At 52.6% G+C, this 13,290-nt stretch overlaps 2 protein-coding genes across 2 annotated transcripts in view; both read left to right on the forward strand.

Moving 5' to 3' along the window:
- STK36 (serine/threonine kinase 36) overlaps nucleotides 1-6,881 on the forward strand; it is a 19,603-nt gene extending 12,722 nt beyond the window's left edge. The window contains 1 exon segment of the mRNA XM_009883965.1: nucleotides 6,860-6,881. Coding sequence (XP_009882267.1) covers nucleotides 6,860-6,881 — 22 coding nt within the window.
- Nucleotides 6,882-6,920: 39 nt separating this feature from the next.
- TTLL4 (tubulin tyrosine ligase-like family, member 4) overlaps nucleotides 6,921-13,290 on the forward strand; it is a 21,373-nt gene continuing 15,003 nt past the window's right edge. Inside the window, exons 1-6 of the mRNA XM_009883976.1 lie at nucleotides 6,921-8,221; nucleotides 8,918-9,027; nucleotides 9,465-9,528; nucleotides 11,456-11,580; nucleotides 11,980-12,090; nucleotides 13,076-13,152. Coding sequence (XP_009882278.1) covers nucleotides 6,921-8,221; nucleotides 8,918-9,027; nucleotides 9,465-9,528; nucleotides 11,456-11,580; nucleotides 11,980-12,090; nucleotides 13,076-13,152 — 1,788 coding nt within the window. The remainder of the gene's footprint in view (nucleotides 8,222-8,917; nucleotides 9,028-9,464; nucleotides 9,529-11,455; nucleotides 11,581-11,979; nucleotides 12,091-13,075; nucleotides 13,153-13,290) is intronic.

Raw genomic sequence — 13,290 nt, forward strand, 5'->3', positions numbered from 1 at the left:
TGCCCCTAGAACCCACCCGGCCTGTGCCCCCGCCCCGAGGAGGCACCTTGCCCAACCCCAGGCCTCCCCGTGGGGGTTTGCCGTGGCCCTGCCTTGTGTTCCCTTGGGGTGTGCTGGGCCGGGCCCCGTGGGGCTGGGGAGGCGGCATGGGGATGCTCTGTGGCAGGACATGCTGGGGTTGGCGTTCTGGCCAGCGCTCCTGGGGCAGGACAGAGCGTCTCAATAGCGCCTTTCGCCTTGAAGACTTTTACCTGAAGAAATGACAACTAGAGTGTGTTTCCTGGGTGAGCACCAGGGAGAAAGAAGAGCTGTCTCCTCAGTGAGCCTCTCCAGCGGTGCTTGGAACAGCAGTGAGGATGGAGCTGGGGTTGACTGGACCCAAGTGGGGCACTGGAACAGCCCGGCTGTTAATCCTTCCACAAGGGTCTTGGCTTGGCTGCTCTGGTGTTGTAAAAAGGAACTGATGGGTCTGAAAGCTGAACGGCAGTGCTGTGAGAAGAGTTGAGACAAGCCTGAAGTGTTTCCTGAGTGCCTCCAGAGTCTGGGCTGGGAATGAGGGGCACAGGAGTAGGGAAGCCCTGTAGCGCTGTGCCAGCCTGCTGTCTCCCTGCCCGGCCAGGCTGCGGATATCTTGTGGGCGACAGAGTTCAGCCCCACAGCTCGACATCAAAACCCTACCTATGTGACTTCCTGTGATGCAGCTTTGTCATTGCTCTGGACTCCCCACCAAACGTGCGTGTGATGGTCTGGTGGTTTCTAGGCAGTTTGGGGGAATTAACAGCGAATTGTTGGTCTGTTTACAGTTTTATCTAATATTTTTTCCTTTATTCTTAGTGGTTGTACCCAGCAGATAGTGGCACTTGCCTGTCCTTGGTTTTTGCTCTTGCTACAGTTGCTAAGTTTTGTATTAGGCAAACTTTCTTGATGACAAATTTGCCACTCCCGCTCTTTGGTCATGCCTGGGGCCCTTCTCAGTATAGCAGGGATTGCATTGCGAGGACACTGACAGGGCCAAATGCCATTGTCCCCAGATAATGATGCCTGCCTGGACATGTAGTGTCACCGATACAGGTTGAGGGCTTTGGCTTCCATACTGGCCTTGCCAACAGCTATTCCTTGGCATTTCCCAGGTTCATTCCATGCAGCAAGTCTGGGAGTATTTGGCAGCTTCTTGCCAACTTGAATCTCTGTTCCTGCTCCACTCCTGAGCTCCGAGAAACCATTGTATGGAGTGAAGTGGTTGCAGTGCCTCCAAAGGAATCTTTCCCACCCCAGCCAAGACGTGGAAGGGTCCTCATCACATACTGAAGGCCAGACCTGGGAGCTTTTTCTTCCAGTTCCAGATAAGTTTCAGAAAAAAGTATCAAGAAAAGAGGATGGACAAAGATTTTATGTGTTTTGAACTGATTGGGCAGTTCTTGTTTTCTTGCTACATATTGATATTTTATACTTGTTCTACTCACCCCAAGTCTTCCACCTTTAGTTTATTTCTGTGCCAAAGGCTGAGAGCGGGGCCAGGCTGCCTAAAATCAGACTGATCTGTGCTGACTGCCTGTCAGTTCCTGTGCTGATGGCCAAACTCTCCCCAGGTCTTGCTGTGTAATTCTTCTGTAGCTTTTCTCCCATTGTGAAGCACAATTGAGAATGCTATCCCTTCTGTTCACTGTCTGCTTGGATCTGCAGGAAGGTGCTTTAGACCTCCTCGCTGAAAGGCTGTAAAACACTCCATGCTTTAGCTGGTTGCTTTTAGCCCACACTTGTTTCCCTACCCTAGTTTAGGCTGCAAATCAACTGCTTCCACAGCCCAGACAATGGGCCTGGGAGACGCAGAGCTGCACGGTCTGCTGTTGCTGTGCAGCAGGTCCCCTTTGTTTAGGGACTCTGTTAGGGTGGAAAAGTCGATATCCTTCGATAGCGATGGGGACTCCACGTTCTGGACCTTTTGCGCTTTGGTGTAGCCACTGTACTCTCTGGTCACAGCCAGGTCAGCCTGCCTGGGGCAAGCACTGACTTCTTTCAAGCCAGCCCTTTATTTTAGATGTCCCTGGTGTGCTCTCTCCACGGCAGAGCGGCAGCCCTGGATTTTCTGCATAACCACACTGGAATCACTCATCTCATCCAGCACTGTGCTCTGATGCCCTGAGAGCGATGAGAAAGTCCCATGTGAACTCAAACGCGTGAGCTTTCAGTCCCCACGCCAGCCTGTGTGTGCGTGGAGGGAGGCATTTGCTGTGGCTCAAAGCGAGGTGGCAGCTGAATTCCAGCTCTCCCATGGCTTTAAGGTCTGCCTCTCTCCCTCCCCACCACCTCAGGAACGGGAGTGTACGCCAGAGCTGCTCTGTTGCTCTTGCAGGTCAACGCTCTGCTTAGTTCAAGGATTGTTTTTGGCAGCCGTGCACTTCTCATGCCTTCTCTGTTCAGTGTGGAGGGAGTTCAGCACCGCAGCCATTGAATTGAAATGACTAGCCCCAGCGCAAATGCCAGGCACAAATGTAATCCCGGGATGCAGGTGGAATTTGCTGACACATTCCCATGGTGTGTTGTTTCTCACTGGTATCTTTTTTTGACCTGAGTGGCCAAGCAAAAACTTAGTGTCTTCATTAGACGAGAAATTGGTCATCATTCTGTGCCTCTGGTTTTGAACCCAAAACATGGTTTTGCAGGATGATACTGGAGCTGGGAGGGAGCAGTGATGCTTAACTTTATGGCAAAGCATCGTGCAGCTGGTCCCTGTTGGTCCCTGTGCTGCTGGCATTTCTGTGGTGGCTGAGCTGTCTGAGCTGTCTTCTCCTCACGGACTTCTCATGGCCAATAGGACCCTCTGCTCTTCATCTTGAACTTGCGGGCGACCTCGCATGCTGCTTTGGCTCAGTGTGTGACTGCACTTGAGGCCACTTGTTTCCTGGAGCTGATGTAGGTGAGAGTATTTTCCATGCTGCAGAAACACAAGAGTTTGTACCTAGCTACCGGGTGTAAGAGCAGCTTTCGGCACTCTTAATCAGTTAGTTTCAGATCAATGCGCTTGATCTTGTTGCTTTTTAATATTTTTGAAGGGGTACAAACCCTTATTTTGAAATGTGTATTGGTATTAAAACCTGTTTATTTTGCATTGTTGTTAACTCACTTGTTCAAGCTTTAATCCAAAGCCCCAGAGTTCCGAGTGAGAAACTTGGTGTGAACTCAGGCCTCATTTAGAAAAAGATGTTGTCCTGTCTAATACTAAAGAGCAGAAATTGCACCCTGCAATGGCATGAAAAACAATAGCAAATCACAGTTGTATGACTCCCTGCTCCCCCCCCGCCCTGACTTTGGGCTGTGTGAGGCTGACAGCACATTAACAGGTCAGCTTGCAGCTCATACATTTGCAAGCTCTTGTTATTTTAAGTGTGTCACCACAGCTGCGTTTAAAATAACCTCTCCAGCCAAATTCACATGACGGAGGGATGATGTGCAAACCCGGGCTCTTACGGTCTTGTCCTTTCCTGTTAGAAATGGGTCTTGTGAGGAACTGCCACGCTGCTGTTAGAAGTGCCTGCTATGGGGAGGCTTGGGCTGGAATAAGGGACTTCCACTGACGCTTAGTGGGGTGCGCACAGGCTGTGGTGCGTGGTGGCCCCTGCGTGCATGCGATGTGACATTCGTAACGGCTGTGGCAGCGCTCCAGCTGACGTCCCGAAGCTTGCGAGCAGGCTGTGCAATAATAAAAGGTGCTAGCAAAATAACTGTAAGCGAGTGCAGCTGTACAGTCACTCCAACAGTGACAACTTTGGCCTCTATATTGTGTGTCAATAAGTCCAAGCCAAAATCCATTAATTACTAGTAATGATGTTTGGGTTTGACTTCCAGCCCAGCCAGTTCGCCCTGGGCTTTTCCCAGCTCATGTTTCTACAATAAAATTTCCAAGTGTAGTTTTATTGCTGTTGTGAGCAGCAGAATGGACTCCTGCTTCTTTGCCGGAGGGTTGAGTTGGCAGAACTAGGGATTGCATCAGTCTCTGACCTTCCTCCACCCCAAAACTCTGACCGAGTTAAACGTAAAGGGGAAACTTCCCGGACTGGTAACTAGCGGGGATTTACCTTGTGGTTCATGCCTAGAGCCATGGGGATGTGGCAGCTGCTGTCCTGTTGTGCATACAGCCTGCCATGTGAAGGTGCCTCCATCTCTGCTGGTTCTCCTGGATGTTCAACAGCTGCTTTGCTGAGCTGTCCTTGCAGCTAGGATAAGAGCTGGTTTGCAGGCAGATATCAGAGATGGCTGTGCTGGCACACAGGAGGTGGGACAGGAGTGTGGACAGGGGGAAGGACAGGCAGCATAAGCTGGTGCTGCCAGTCTGGATACATCCTGACCTGACCTGTGCAGGGGCATGTTCTTCCTTTCATCCTTCCTGCCCCTATCTCTGAGGTCCTGTGTCTCCACAGGGAAACGGTGGTGGTTACTAGTCATTGGCCAACACAGTCCTCGCCTTGAAACTGTACAAAAGGTCCTGCTGCTTCCTTCTGCAGTGGCTGCTTCTAGTACACCCCTGCCCTGTGTTGGTCCAGCTGCTTCTGCAGCTCCATGGCAAAACCGCTCTGGAGAGGGGCAAGCTCGACACGTTCTTCCGCTGCGGGCCTGGGGACCGTCCCTGGCTGAGCAGGCAGTGGCGGCTAAGGCCGTGCCATGCCAGCAGTACCCCCATGCCTGTGCTGGTCACATCTGTGCTGCCATTGCTCTGGAGTAAGTTGCAGGGTCACACAGGGCTTCTGCTGGTATACTCGCGTCTCTGTCTAAGCTGGCTGTAGGATTCACGTCCCTTGTTACAGCTTCATTAGGCCAAATCACTTTTATTTTTATAGCAGGATGATCCACTGATAGCTGTAAAGCCGAGTGGAGATGAGGCACAGGTGGCTTTCACTGCAGGCTGGTTTTGCAAGGTCATTCACAGCCGGGTGAGAGCACAGGCGATGGCCAAGCTGGCAGCACATGTGGTGACACCACAGTGGCAGTCCCATCCAGGCAAGGATGCCAGGGACAATTTCATTCACCTCCTCGTGTTTTTATTTTGCTTTTTCACATCTACATTCGCTGGTGTGCTAAGGTTGCTTTGTGATTTGAGCATGTTTGTGACCTGGGTGCATCTGGGGGAATGGTGTGAGGAAGCCAAGCTTCTCGCACTTGTTTGCTGGGGGAAACTTGACCCGGGCGAGTGGCGGCATCTGAGCCACAGCCTCTTTGCTCTGTGCTAATCACTGTGAATGTCACAACACGGCTGGGTTTTCTGCTGGGCGCAGATTGGGTAGTGATCGGATAGTGTGGTACAGCTCAGTTGCGTACAGCGCGTGGGATTCCCTTCCCTGGGGCTCGGAGCCCCTCTGGGCTGCAGCTAGCAGAGGGACACAGCTACCCAGTCCTCACTGGGAGTGTTCAGCGTGACTGTACAAGCGCTAATGAGCAGTGCAGTCGTGGGCATGGAGCGGACCTGACTCCTTCCATACTTCCTTGGAGAGCTTAGCAGGGCAGCAGCTCTCCTTGAGGACGTATAGCTCCTATGGGATTCTGTGTGGGTCGTTCCCACCTCGTACAGCCTCTGATTGGGATGCTGCTGACCTGATGTGCGCTGGAGACTGGGGCCTGATTCAAATGTTGAGAAGGTCTGGTGGGTGTAGGTCTGGGTGGGGTGTAAGTCTGTCTAACCCAGCTCTGTGGTGTGTGTGAGCTGCTGTCACGGTGCTACAGAGCAACACTGGGGTCTCCTAGCTACACTTTAACTGCTGCAGCCAAGGTTTGATTTACAGGTGAGAAAGGAGTGTGTATGAGTATTGCAAGAAAACTAAGAGGGTGATGGTTGATGCTCTGCTTACCCTTCCTTTTATACCTTTTTTTTTTTAACATGCAAGCTTGTGAGAGCTGGAAGGTGGAAAAGCAAGCCAGCCAGGCTGCTTCAGGTACAAATTCCTATTGCAGCTGTATCCAGGGGCCCTCCAGGTATATATTAAAGCAAGACAAATACGTGGCACATGTTGGTGGTTGTTTTTTTTTTCTATTTCCCTTCTCCCCAGGCAAGAGGATCTTACAGGCATGCAATAGTTTGTTTTAGGAGCATTCAGGATTATGTCTGCAGCTCTGTGGTCTGCCAGTTGCTCTTCGCAAGAAACTTTTCTGTAGGACTGCAGTGGGGAGGAACGTGTGTGTGGTACTGCCAATCTTTGCTGGAAACCGAGACATTGATGTTAGAACAGCCCTGCATTTTCTCCATGCTGCCTTCTCAGTCCTGAGTTCTTTAGGACGCCCTCAGCCCTTGCTAAGCTTTTCCATGGCATTACAATAGTGAGAAATGTGTTCCTTTTAAAAGCAAAGGCTGAGGTTCTCACCTAGTTGTGTGACCTTGGGAGCTGCAGCTTTAAGGAGTGGGGAGAAGAAAAAGAAGCAGACGTTTTGGGGCTTGCGGTCGAGTTGGGAGAGCTGGTGGTGGAGCACATAGTACAGTTTGGAGATGCAGACCTGTGGGAGTGGGCTGCAGCTGCTGTGCCAGGTCCAAGGCAGGTGGTCTCTCCTTGCAGCTGGGGCTGCTGTGCTGGGGCTGCTGCCCCATGGCCCTGACTGGCAGCCAGGCACCCCTGTGCGTTTGCAGGGTTTTCCTGCGGACGGCGCTTTTCCTAGGGCCATCTTTAAGTCGTCCTTTGCATCCTCTGGTTTCACGTGAGATGCCAGCTCTTGCTTTGACTTGGTCCCAAGACACTCTCAGGGAGCTCAGCAGATGGAGACGTGGTTTCTCATCCTGCAGGGAAAGCAGCGTGCTGTGCTTCCCTCCTGGGGCACTGGGCTGGGTGCTCTGCCCTGCAGAAATAATAGCACCTTTCACGCTGTTGTCTTGTTTCAGGCCAGCAAAGATGCTGCTGTAGATGACTGACTTGCTTGTGCCTCATGTGCTATGGCTCTACATGGCCTCTGCGGGACCAGAACACGCTAATCTGGGCCCCAAACAGGAGAAGAGCTTCAGGCTCGAGTCAGGCACCCTTCCGGCAGGGGGAGCTCAGCCATACCGGGTCTGGCACCTCACTCAGCAGCAGGCGAAACCCATCTGGAATTTAGAGAAGAGGTATGTGAGTGCTTTCCAGGATCACAACCTGCTGCCCTCAGGGATCCCTCTGCAGCAATCCTCCTTCTTGTGCCCACCGTCCCTATGCCACACACACCCCGGTGAAGACACCCTCCCAAGCCTGCCCTTGGCGAAGCCCTGCCTGGACCTGAGTGGGAGTGCTCTGCTTTACCGACGCTCCTGCCTCAGACCCAAGCCCTACAGGTTTCCTTTCCGAAGCTCTCCAGACACCAGCTCTGCCACAGGAAGGGTGATGTCTTCCTTGCTGATGGAGCCCTGCCTGCTGCCTGCACTGACGGAGGAGCACGCTGGGACTGGGGTGAAAGGCTCTGCCCTCAGCTCAGGTCCACAGGCTTCCAGCTCCTGTAGACCATTGCTCAATAATAACTCCTTCCTACGGCCAAGCAGTGCTAAAGTGCCTTTGCTGCAGTCACCAGAGATCAAGAAGGTGAAAAACACCCATGGCTTCCCTGCTCCCCCGTGTTGCCACTCTGGGGATGATGGAGACAGCTTCCCTGGCAGTCTAGTCAACAGAGCAGTGAAAAGCAGCGACCTTGTGTTGGAGCAAACCGCGGTCCCCTCCCCAACACTTGTGCCCAGCGGTGCTATCCTCAGGAAGGACCGGTGCTCGTGGGAGGATGCTGAGAGGAGAGCACACAGCTTAAAAGAGGAGACAGAGATCAGCCTCACGGAGGCTGTGCAGGAGCTACCTGGACAGACTGCCACATGCAATGGCTTTGGACGCGACGTCGAAAGCTCTGGCCTTACAAATGTGGGCAGCCTGTCCAACCGGAACAGCAGGTGGGGGCAGCACATCATAGCGGAGCTCACCCCAAAAGAAACCGTCGCTCCTCTGAACTTAGAGCATCGCCTTAATGGTAACTCAAGCCTTATAGGCACCAATGGTGCCATCGTCTGCACTAAGCGTATCAGTGTCCATCTCTTGGCCTCGCGTGCTGGCTCTCTGGACCACAGTGCTGACTGCCAGCTTGTGAGCATGCTGAGCTCACGCAGCAGAGACCGGGTGCCGAGGGCAGAGCCTCCAGACCTCGCGGCTGTCTCTGAAGTGGCAACTCAGATGTCCACCATCCAACTGGAGAAAGAAGAGAAACAGGCCCAGGCTGTGCTCCTGGGAAAGCTTGAGTAAGTAAAGCCAGGAGGAGGAGGAGGGAAGCTGTGGCCGGGTGAGCTGGGCTGGCTGTTGTGTCTGTGTGTGTTGGGAGAGGATGCACTGTGAGCACTATGGGGGTGGCTGTAAGGATAACCATGGGCTGCATCCCTGAGCAAAACCCATCTGCGGCACCTTGCTGCAGGGGGAGCCTTCCTGCCACCCCCAGCTTGATGCAAGCACTCAGAGTGGCTCCAAGCCCTTCCACCTTCTCCTTCAGCCACAGCATGGAATCGTTGTGTGGCGTTTCTAGCTCATTCCCTGCACAGACACGTGGCCCTGTCTGCTGTGGCAGGCTCTACACGTTTGCTGGGTGAAGCATGCTGTCGAGTCAGTTCCAGCAATGCTTTTCTGGGCAGGGACATGGATTCCTAAAGGAATGCGGAGCTGATGCAGGACAGGGAGGGCACAAGGACATGGAGCTCCTGCTCTCCTGCTGGGGAAGGGAGTCCTTGTGACTCTTTCTGTCTGCTCTGGAAATGTTCCCTCTCAGGGTGCATTGGGGCCACTCCATCTTGCTAGCTTGGGAGGAGTGATTGTACACCAGCGCTGGGCAGGGCAGTGCTGTCACTCCCCTGCCTCCGTTATCTCGTGCTGCCTCATGGGCTTCTGGGTCTTTTGGTCCCAGAAAGTACATGCCACTCCTTCTGATGTGATGTCTTTTGTCCCAGTGTCACTGCTGAGCAGTCACCACTGGAGGCAAGCCATCCCCAGGATGAAGCAGAGGAAGAACTTCCTGATGGCCTGGATGAGAGCTGCAGTCAGGAGGAGGATGAGGACAGTGAGTGGTTGTTCCCTGGGGAGACCTGTGCTCTGTGCCTCGAGGTGGGGAGTGGGGGGGCCATCTAGGAGCTAGGGGTTAGCACAGCTGCCCTCCTGTCTTATATTCATGTTGTCATTTCAGGATGACCTAGAGATTGTGCTGAACCCAAAAGTGATGTAGCAGCAAGGAGGAACTGCATATATTCCTCTGGGGAGCAGGCTAGGGTTCACCACTGTCCTGCTCCAAAACTTACCCATCTCCTCTCTGTGCAGGGCTATCAGCTCCCCCCTTGCCCTGCCTTTTATGCCACCAATTAGTGAGCAAAACCTAGGATCCAAGGATTTGGGGCAGCTGGGAAGGGTCTGTCCCCTGAAGCATTTGTTTTCTCTCTTCCCTTAAGTCTGTGTGCATTCAGACCCCACAGAGACAAAACTTGAGTCTGTCCCCTCCTGCAGGTGACTCGGATGCTTCCTCTGTCGCTGGCGTGTCATCCAGTGGCTCTGTGGCTCTTGTATCCAGGTTAGTAGCTGTAAATAGTGCATTGAATTTGGAATCTTTGTCCAAACTTGTCCATCTTTGCCCTCTCTGGTGACAGAGGAGAGCTGTAGCATGTGGGGAAATGGAGTGAAGGTAGCAACAGGCTTCCCAACCAAAATGAGTGTCCTTCCTACCCTGCAGACCAAAGCTACCTCTCTTGCTACAGATGGCAGCCTGCAAAATATTGAGGGTGCATCCACCACAGCAAAGCAGGGGTCCTGTTTTCACTGCCACTGCCAGTTGCTGGGTTAGCTTTACTGGATTGAATTATGCTCTTGCAGTGCCATTGCCTTGTAGATGAAGCAGAGGGGAGGCGTCCTGAGCCAGAGATTGCAAACGCTCCTTGGGGTCTTGTGCCTCAGCATTGCATCTTAGAAACAAGTCCTGGAGCCTGGGTTTTTCTTTAGCTTTTGGAAGGAGGTTTCTCTGGGAGGGACTGATCAGCCTGTGGTCATCTGAGCCCTGCCTCTGTGACTCCTGGCAGACCTCTGTGGGACCTGTTCTTGCCCATCCAGCAACACAAGCTGGTCCTTGCAGCTATGCTGCCCCGTGCACCAGGGCTGCCTTGGGCTTTACTGTCTGCCCGACAGCTTGCTGGTTTCCATCATACCATTTACTCACCTGGGAGATGAAGAAGGCTTCCTGCGAGCAAGTGTTGAACCTTGGGGTGCTGCAGGGCTCTGGGTGTGCATGTGTGATTGTGAAAGTCCTGTAGAGGTGACGAATTGGACAAGCAGCTGGTTCTGGCAGGATGTGGCTGGCTGGCCTCTGGGGGCAGATGAGGGAAAGCAGTGCTTGAGCCTAATGCCTCCTGCGGCGGGAAGAGAGGGATGTTGGCCACTTCTCTGTGCAGGCTGTGCACTGGGCTGGCCTTGAAACCTTTGCAGCTGTCTCCTGCCTTCAGCCTGTTGCGGGCAAAACCAGTTTTGTGCCAAGGAATGTTAATCAATATAATTTTTTGCTAATTAACAAACTTTTAATTATCAGTTCTGGTACTGAAAAAAAAAAAATATACGTACAAGGACTTAGGGAAAACACCTCTTCTTCCCCTGTCCTGGTCTCCAACCCCCTCACCACAGGCTACACTCAGTCCCTTCAGCAAGGTAAGGGGTGGCCTGAGAGATTGGGGTCAATGTGTTGTGGTTCCTTTTCTTTTGTGGCTCTATTCCTTAGTGGATTGCTCTGGTGTGGCTTCTTCTACTGGCTGCAGTGGCATATATTTGAATATATGTTCATTATAAACTCTATTTTTAGTGTTATCACAACCTTAATAAATATGTTATAAATATATACACCCTTCCTCCCAGGTGTTAGGGATCGCTATGTTAAGAAGTTGTATGTACAGTCAGTAAAACTCCAGCCCTCTTCCCTGCAACACACCAAAACAAAAAAGGTTACAACAGCTGAATCATATACACATTAGAGCCTCCACCCCTTGTTCCTGTGGACTAGGTTGTAGGGTTTGTCATGTAACAAACTCCACCCCTTGCCCTGGCAAAACACAAAATCCTTGGGGGTTACAACACTTGGCATGTATGTGCGTTCATTGCAAGCTTGCTGCTGCAGACTGGATTACTGACCTTAGCGCCTGTTGCTTCCACACATTGCAATGATGCAAATTCCCAGTACCAGGATCAAGGCTCCTGATGGCTTCCCCCTTCCTCCCTGTGCTACTTTACAGTTCGGGTGACAGAGCACTGGCACAGGCTGCCCAGGGAGGTTGTGGAGTCCCCTTCTCTGGAGATTTTCAAAACCCGCCTGGATGCAGTCCTGAGTAATGTGCTCTGGGCAATCCTGCTTTAGCAGGGGAGTTGGACTAGATGATCTCTAGAGGTCCCTTCCAACTCTGAAAATTCTGTGATTCTGTGATTCACCTTTAGCCAACTGTCTACCACTTCATCTCTCCTAGGAATGGCATTGAGTGCCTGACCCAGCCCAGTGAGGCTCAGGAGAAAGTGCTCAAACCAGCTCTTGTCTGCAGTTTATTCCCTAATGTGCCTCCAACTATCTACTTCAGTACTCGGGATGAGAGAGGTGAGCCGGGGTCTGTTGCTGTGCAAGGTGAGAGTGGCCAGCTTGTTATTAGCAAGCAGTGGTGCCAGCGTGGGGCTGGGAGCTGGCTGGCAGCAGCTCCCCTTCACCCTTCCCATGATGAGACCCAGCACCACTGTGAGATCCAAGGGGTTGAAGTAAAATGACAGCTGCTCCCACAGCCTGGAGCATGCGTCAGGCTGCCACCAAATGTTCCAGCATCGTGGATCTCCCCCAACTGTGGGTTCTTCTGCTCCGTGCTTGTTCTGCAAAGGGGCCTACACACCCTCCTCTGAAGGCCTGGTGCCTGTGCAGCAAAATAAGAATTTCCCTGGGTGAAGCTGTAGAAGATCAAGGTATTGTGTGTGTCTTTCTTGTGTCCTTATCTTTTTGCCTTCTTAGTGGAAAAGCTGCCTTGGGAGCAGAGAAAGCTGCTGCGATGGAAAATGTGCACAGTCACACCGAACATAGTGAAGCAAACCGTTGGCAGGTCCCACTTTAGAGTCAGCAAGAGTAAGTTGTGGGAGGCTGGCAGCATCTGATACGTCATGTCCTCCCTCGCCTGCAGCCCGTGGGTGTGAGAAGGCAGACTGCCTGTGAAGAGCGAAGCAGGAGCGATACAGGCTTGGCTCTGTAGGATGCTGGGTTCCTGTTTCTGCCTGTTTGACCTGCAATATCCGAGCTCTGTGGGTCCTGGCAGGGCCTGATCTCCCTCTTGGCTTGTCCCTGGCATGGACCACAAGGACTTAATCCCAGGTTGTCAGGAGCTGAGGCAGCTTGTGGGGCAGCAGAGCTGTGCTTCAGCTTGTTCGAACTGTGCCTCTAGATGGTGCTGCCACTCTAAGGAGGCTGGCACTCATCTGGTGCTAACCCCAGCATCACTGTCCCTTGTCCCCGTGTGCTGAGGCAGAAGCCATCCTTTCTGACCATAGCCAGGGAGTTCTCAGGGTTGGGATCTTGTTGCTGAAGAGATGTGTAGGAGAGGGATGGGGAATCACTGAACATTTGCAGCTATGATCCATATCCTGGAGTGTGATCTCCCAGCAGTACTTACAGGGCTCCTGCGTGTGTCACGATACCTCTGCACCGACCATTTTGGGACTCTAATGTGAGAAGCAGGGCACAGCATGACCTAGGAAGTCATGCAATCCTACATGTCTGTCTGCAGTGCAGTGCTGATTAGCCAACTGCTTCGTTCACCTGCTGTAAAGCAGGAAAGTCAGTGGTATTGGGCGATTAAAGCCATGCATTTGACCCTGTGTCCACCCAGATCCCTGCAACAATCATGTTTGCAAGGATATGACCCACCTGGTTAACTGGATCCCACTCATAGCCCTTGTTTGTTGTTTCGCAGTAGCCAGTATGAACACTTTGTGCTATTGCTGTGCAGCATCTCTAGCCCCCTTCTGCTAGCTCCGGGAGATGGGGTGCTGGTGGGTTGAGAGGGCGTTGTGGGTGGCAGGGTACTCAGTCATGGACTTCTCTGTTTTTCCTGCAGAAAGCAATGACTGGCTGGGCTGCTGGGGCCACCACATGAAATCCCCCAGCTTCAGAGCCATCAGGGAGCACCAGAAGGTAGGGGATGTTTTGGGCTGACCTCCTTCACGTTCATGGAGAGTGTGTTGGGAGCAGTTTGAGTGCCCCTCTCTTCAGGGCCAGGTGTTTGCTGTGCAGGCTGTGCCTGCAGTGTCCCTTCCAGCCTGGGGCAGCCGG

The sequence above is a fragment of the Charadrius vociferus genome, unplaced genomic scaffold, assembly GCF_000708025.1.
Source record: "Charadrius vociferus isolate BGI_N301 unplaced genomic scaffold, ASM70802v2 scaffold1020, whole genome shotgun sequence".
NCBI classification, from domain to species: domain Eukaryota; kingdom Metazoa; phylum Chordata; class Aves; order Charadriiformes; family Charadriidae; genus Charadrius; species Charadrius vociferus.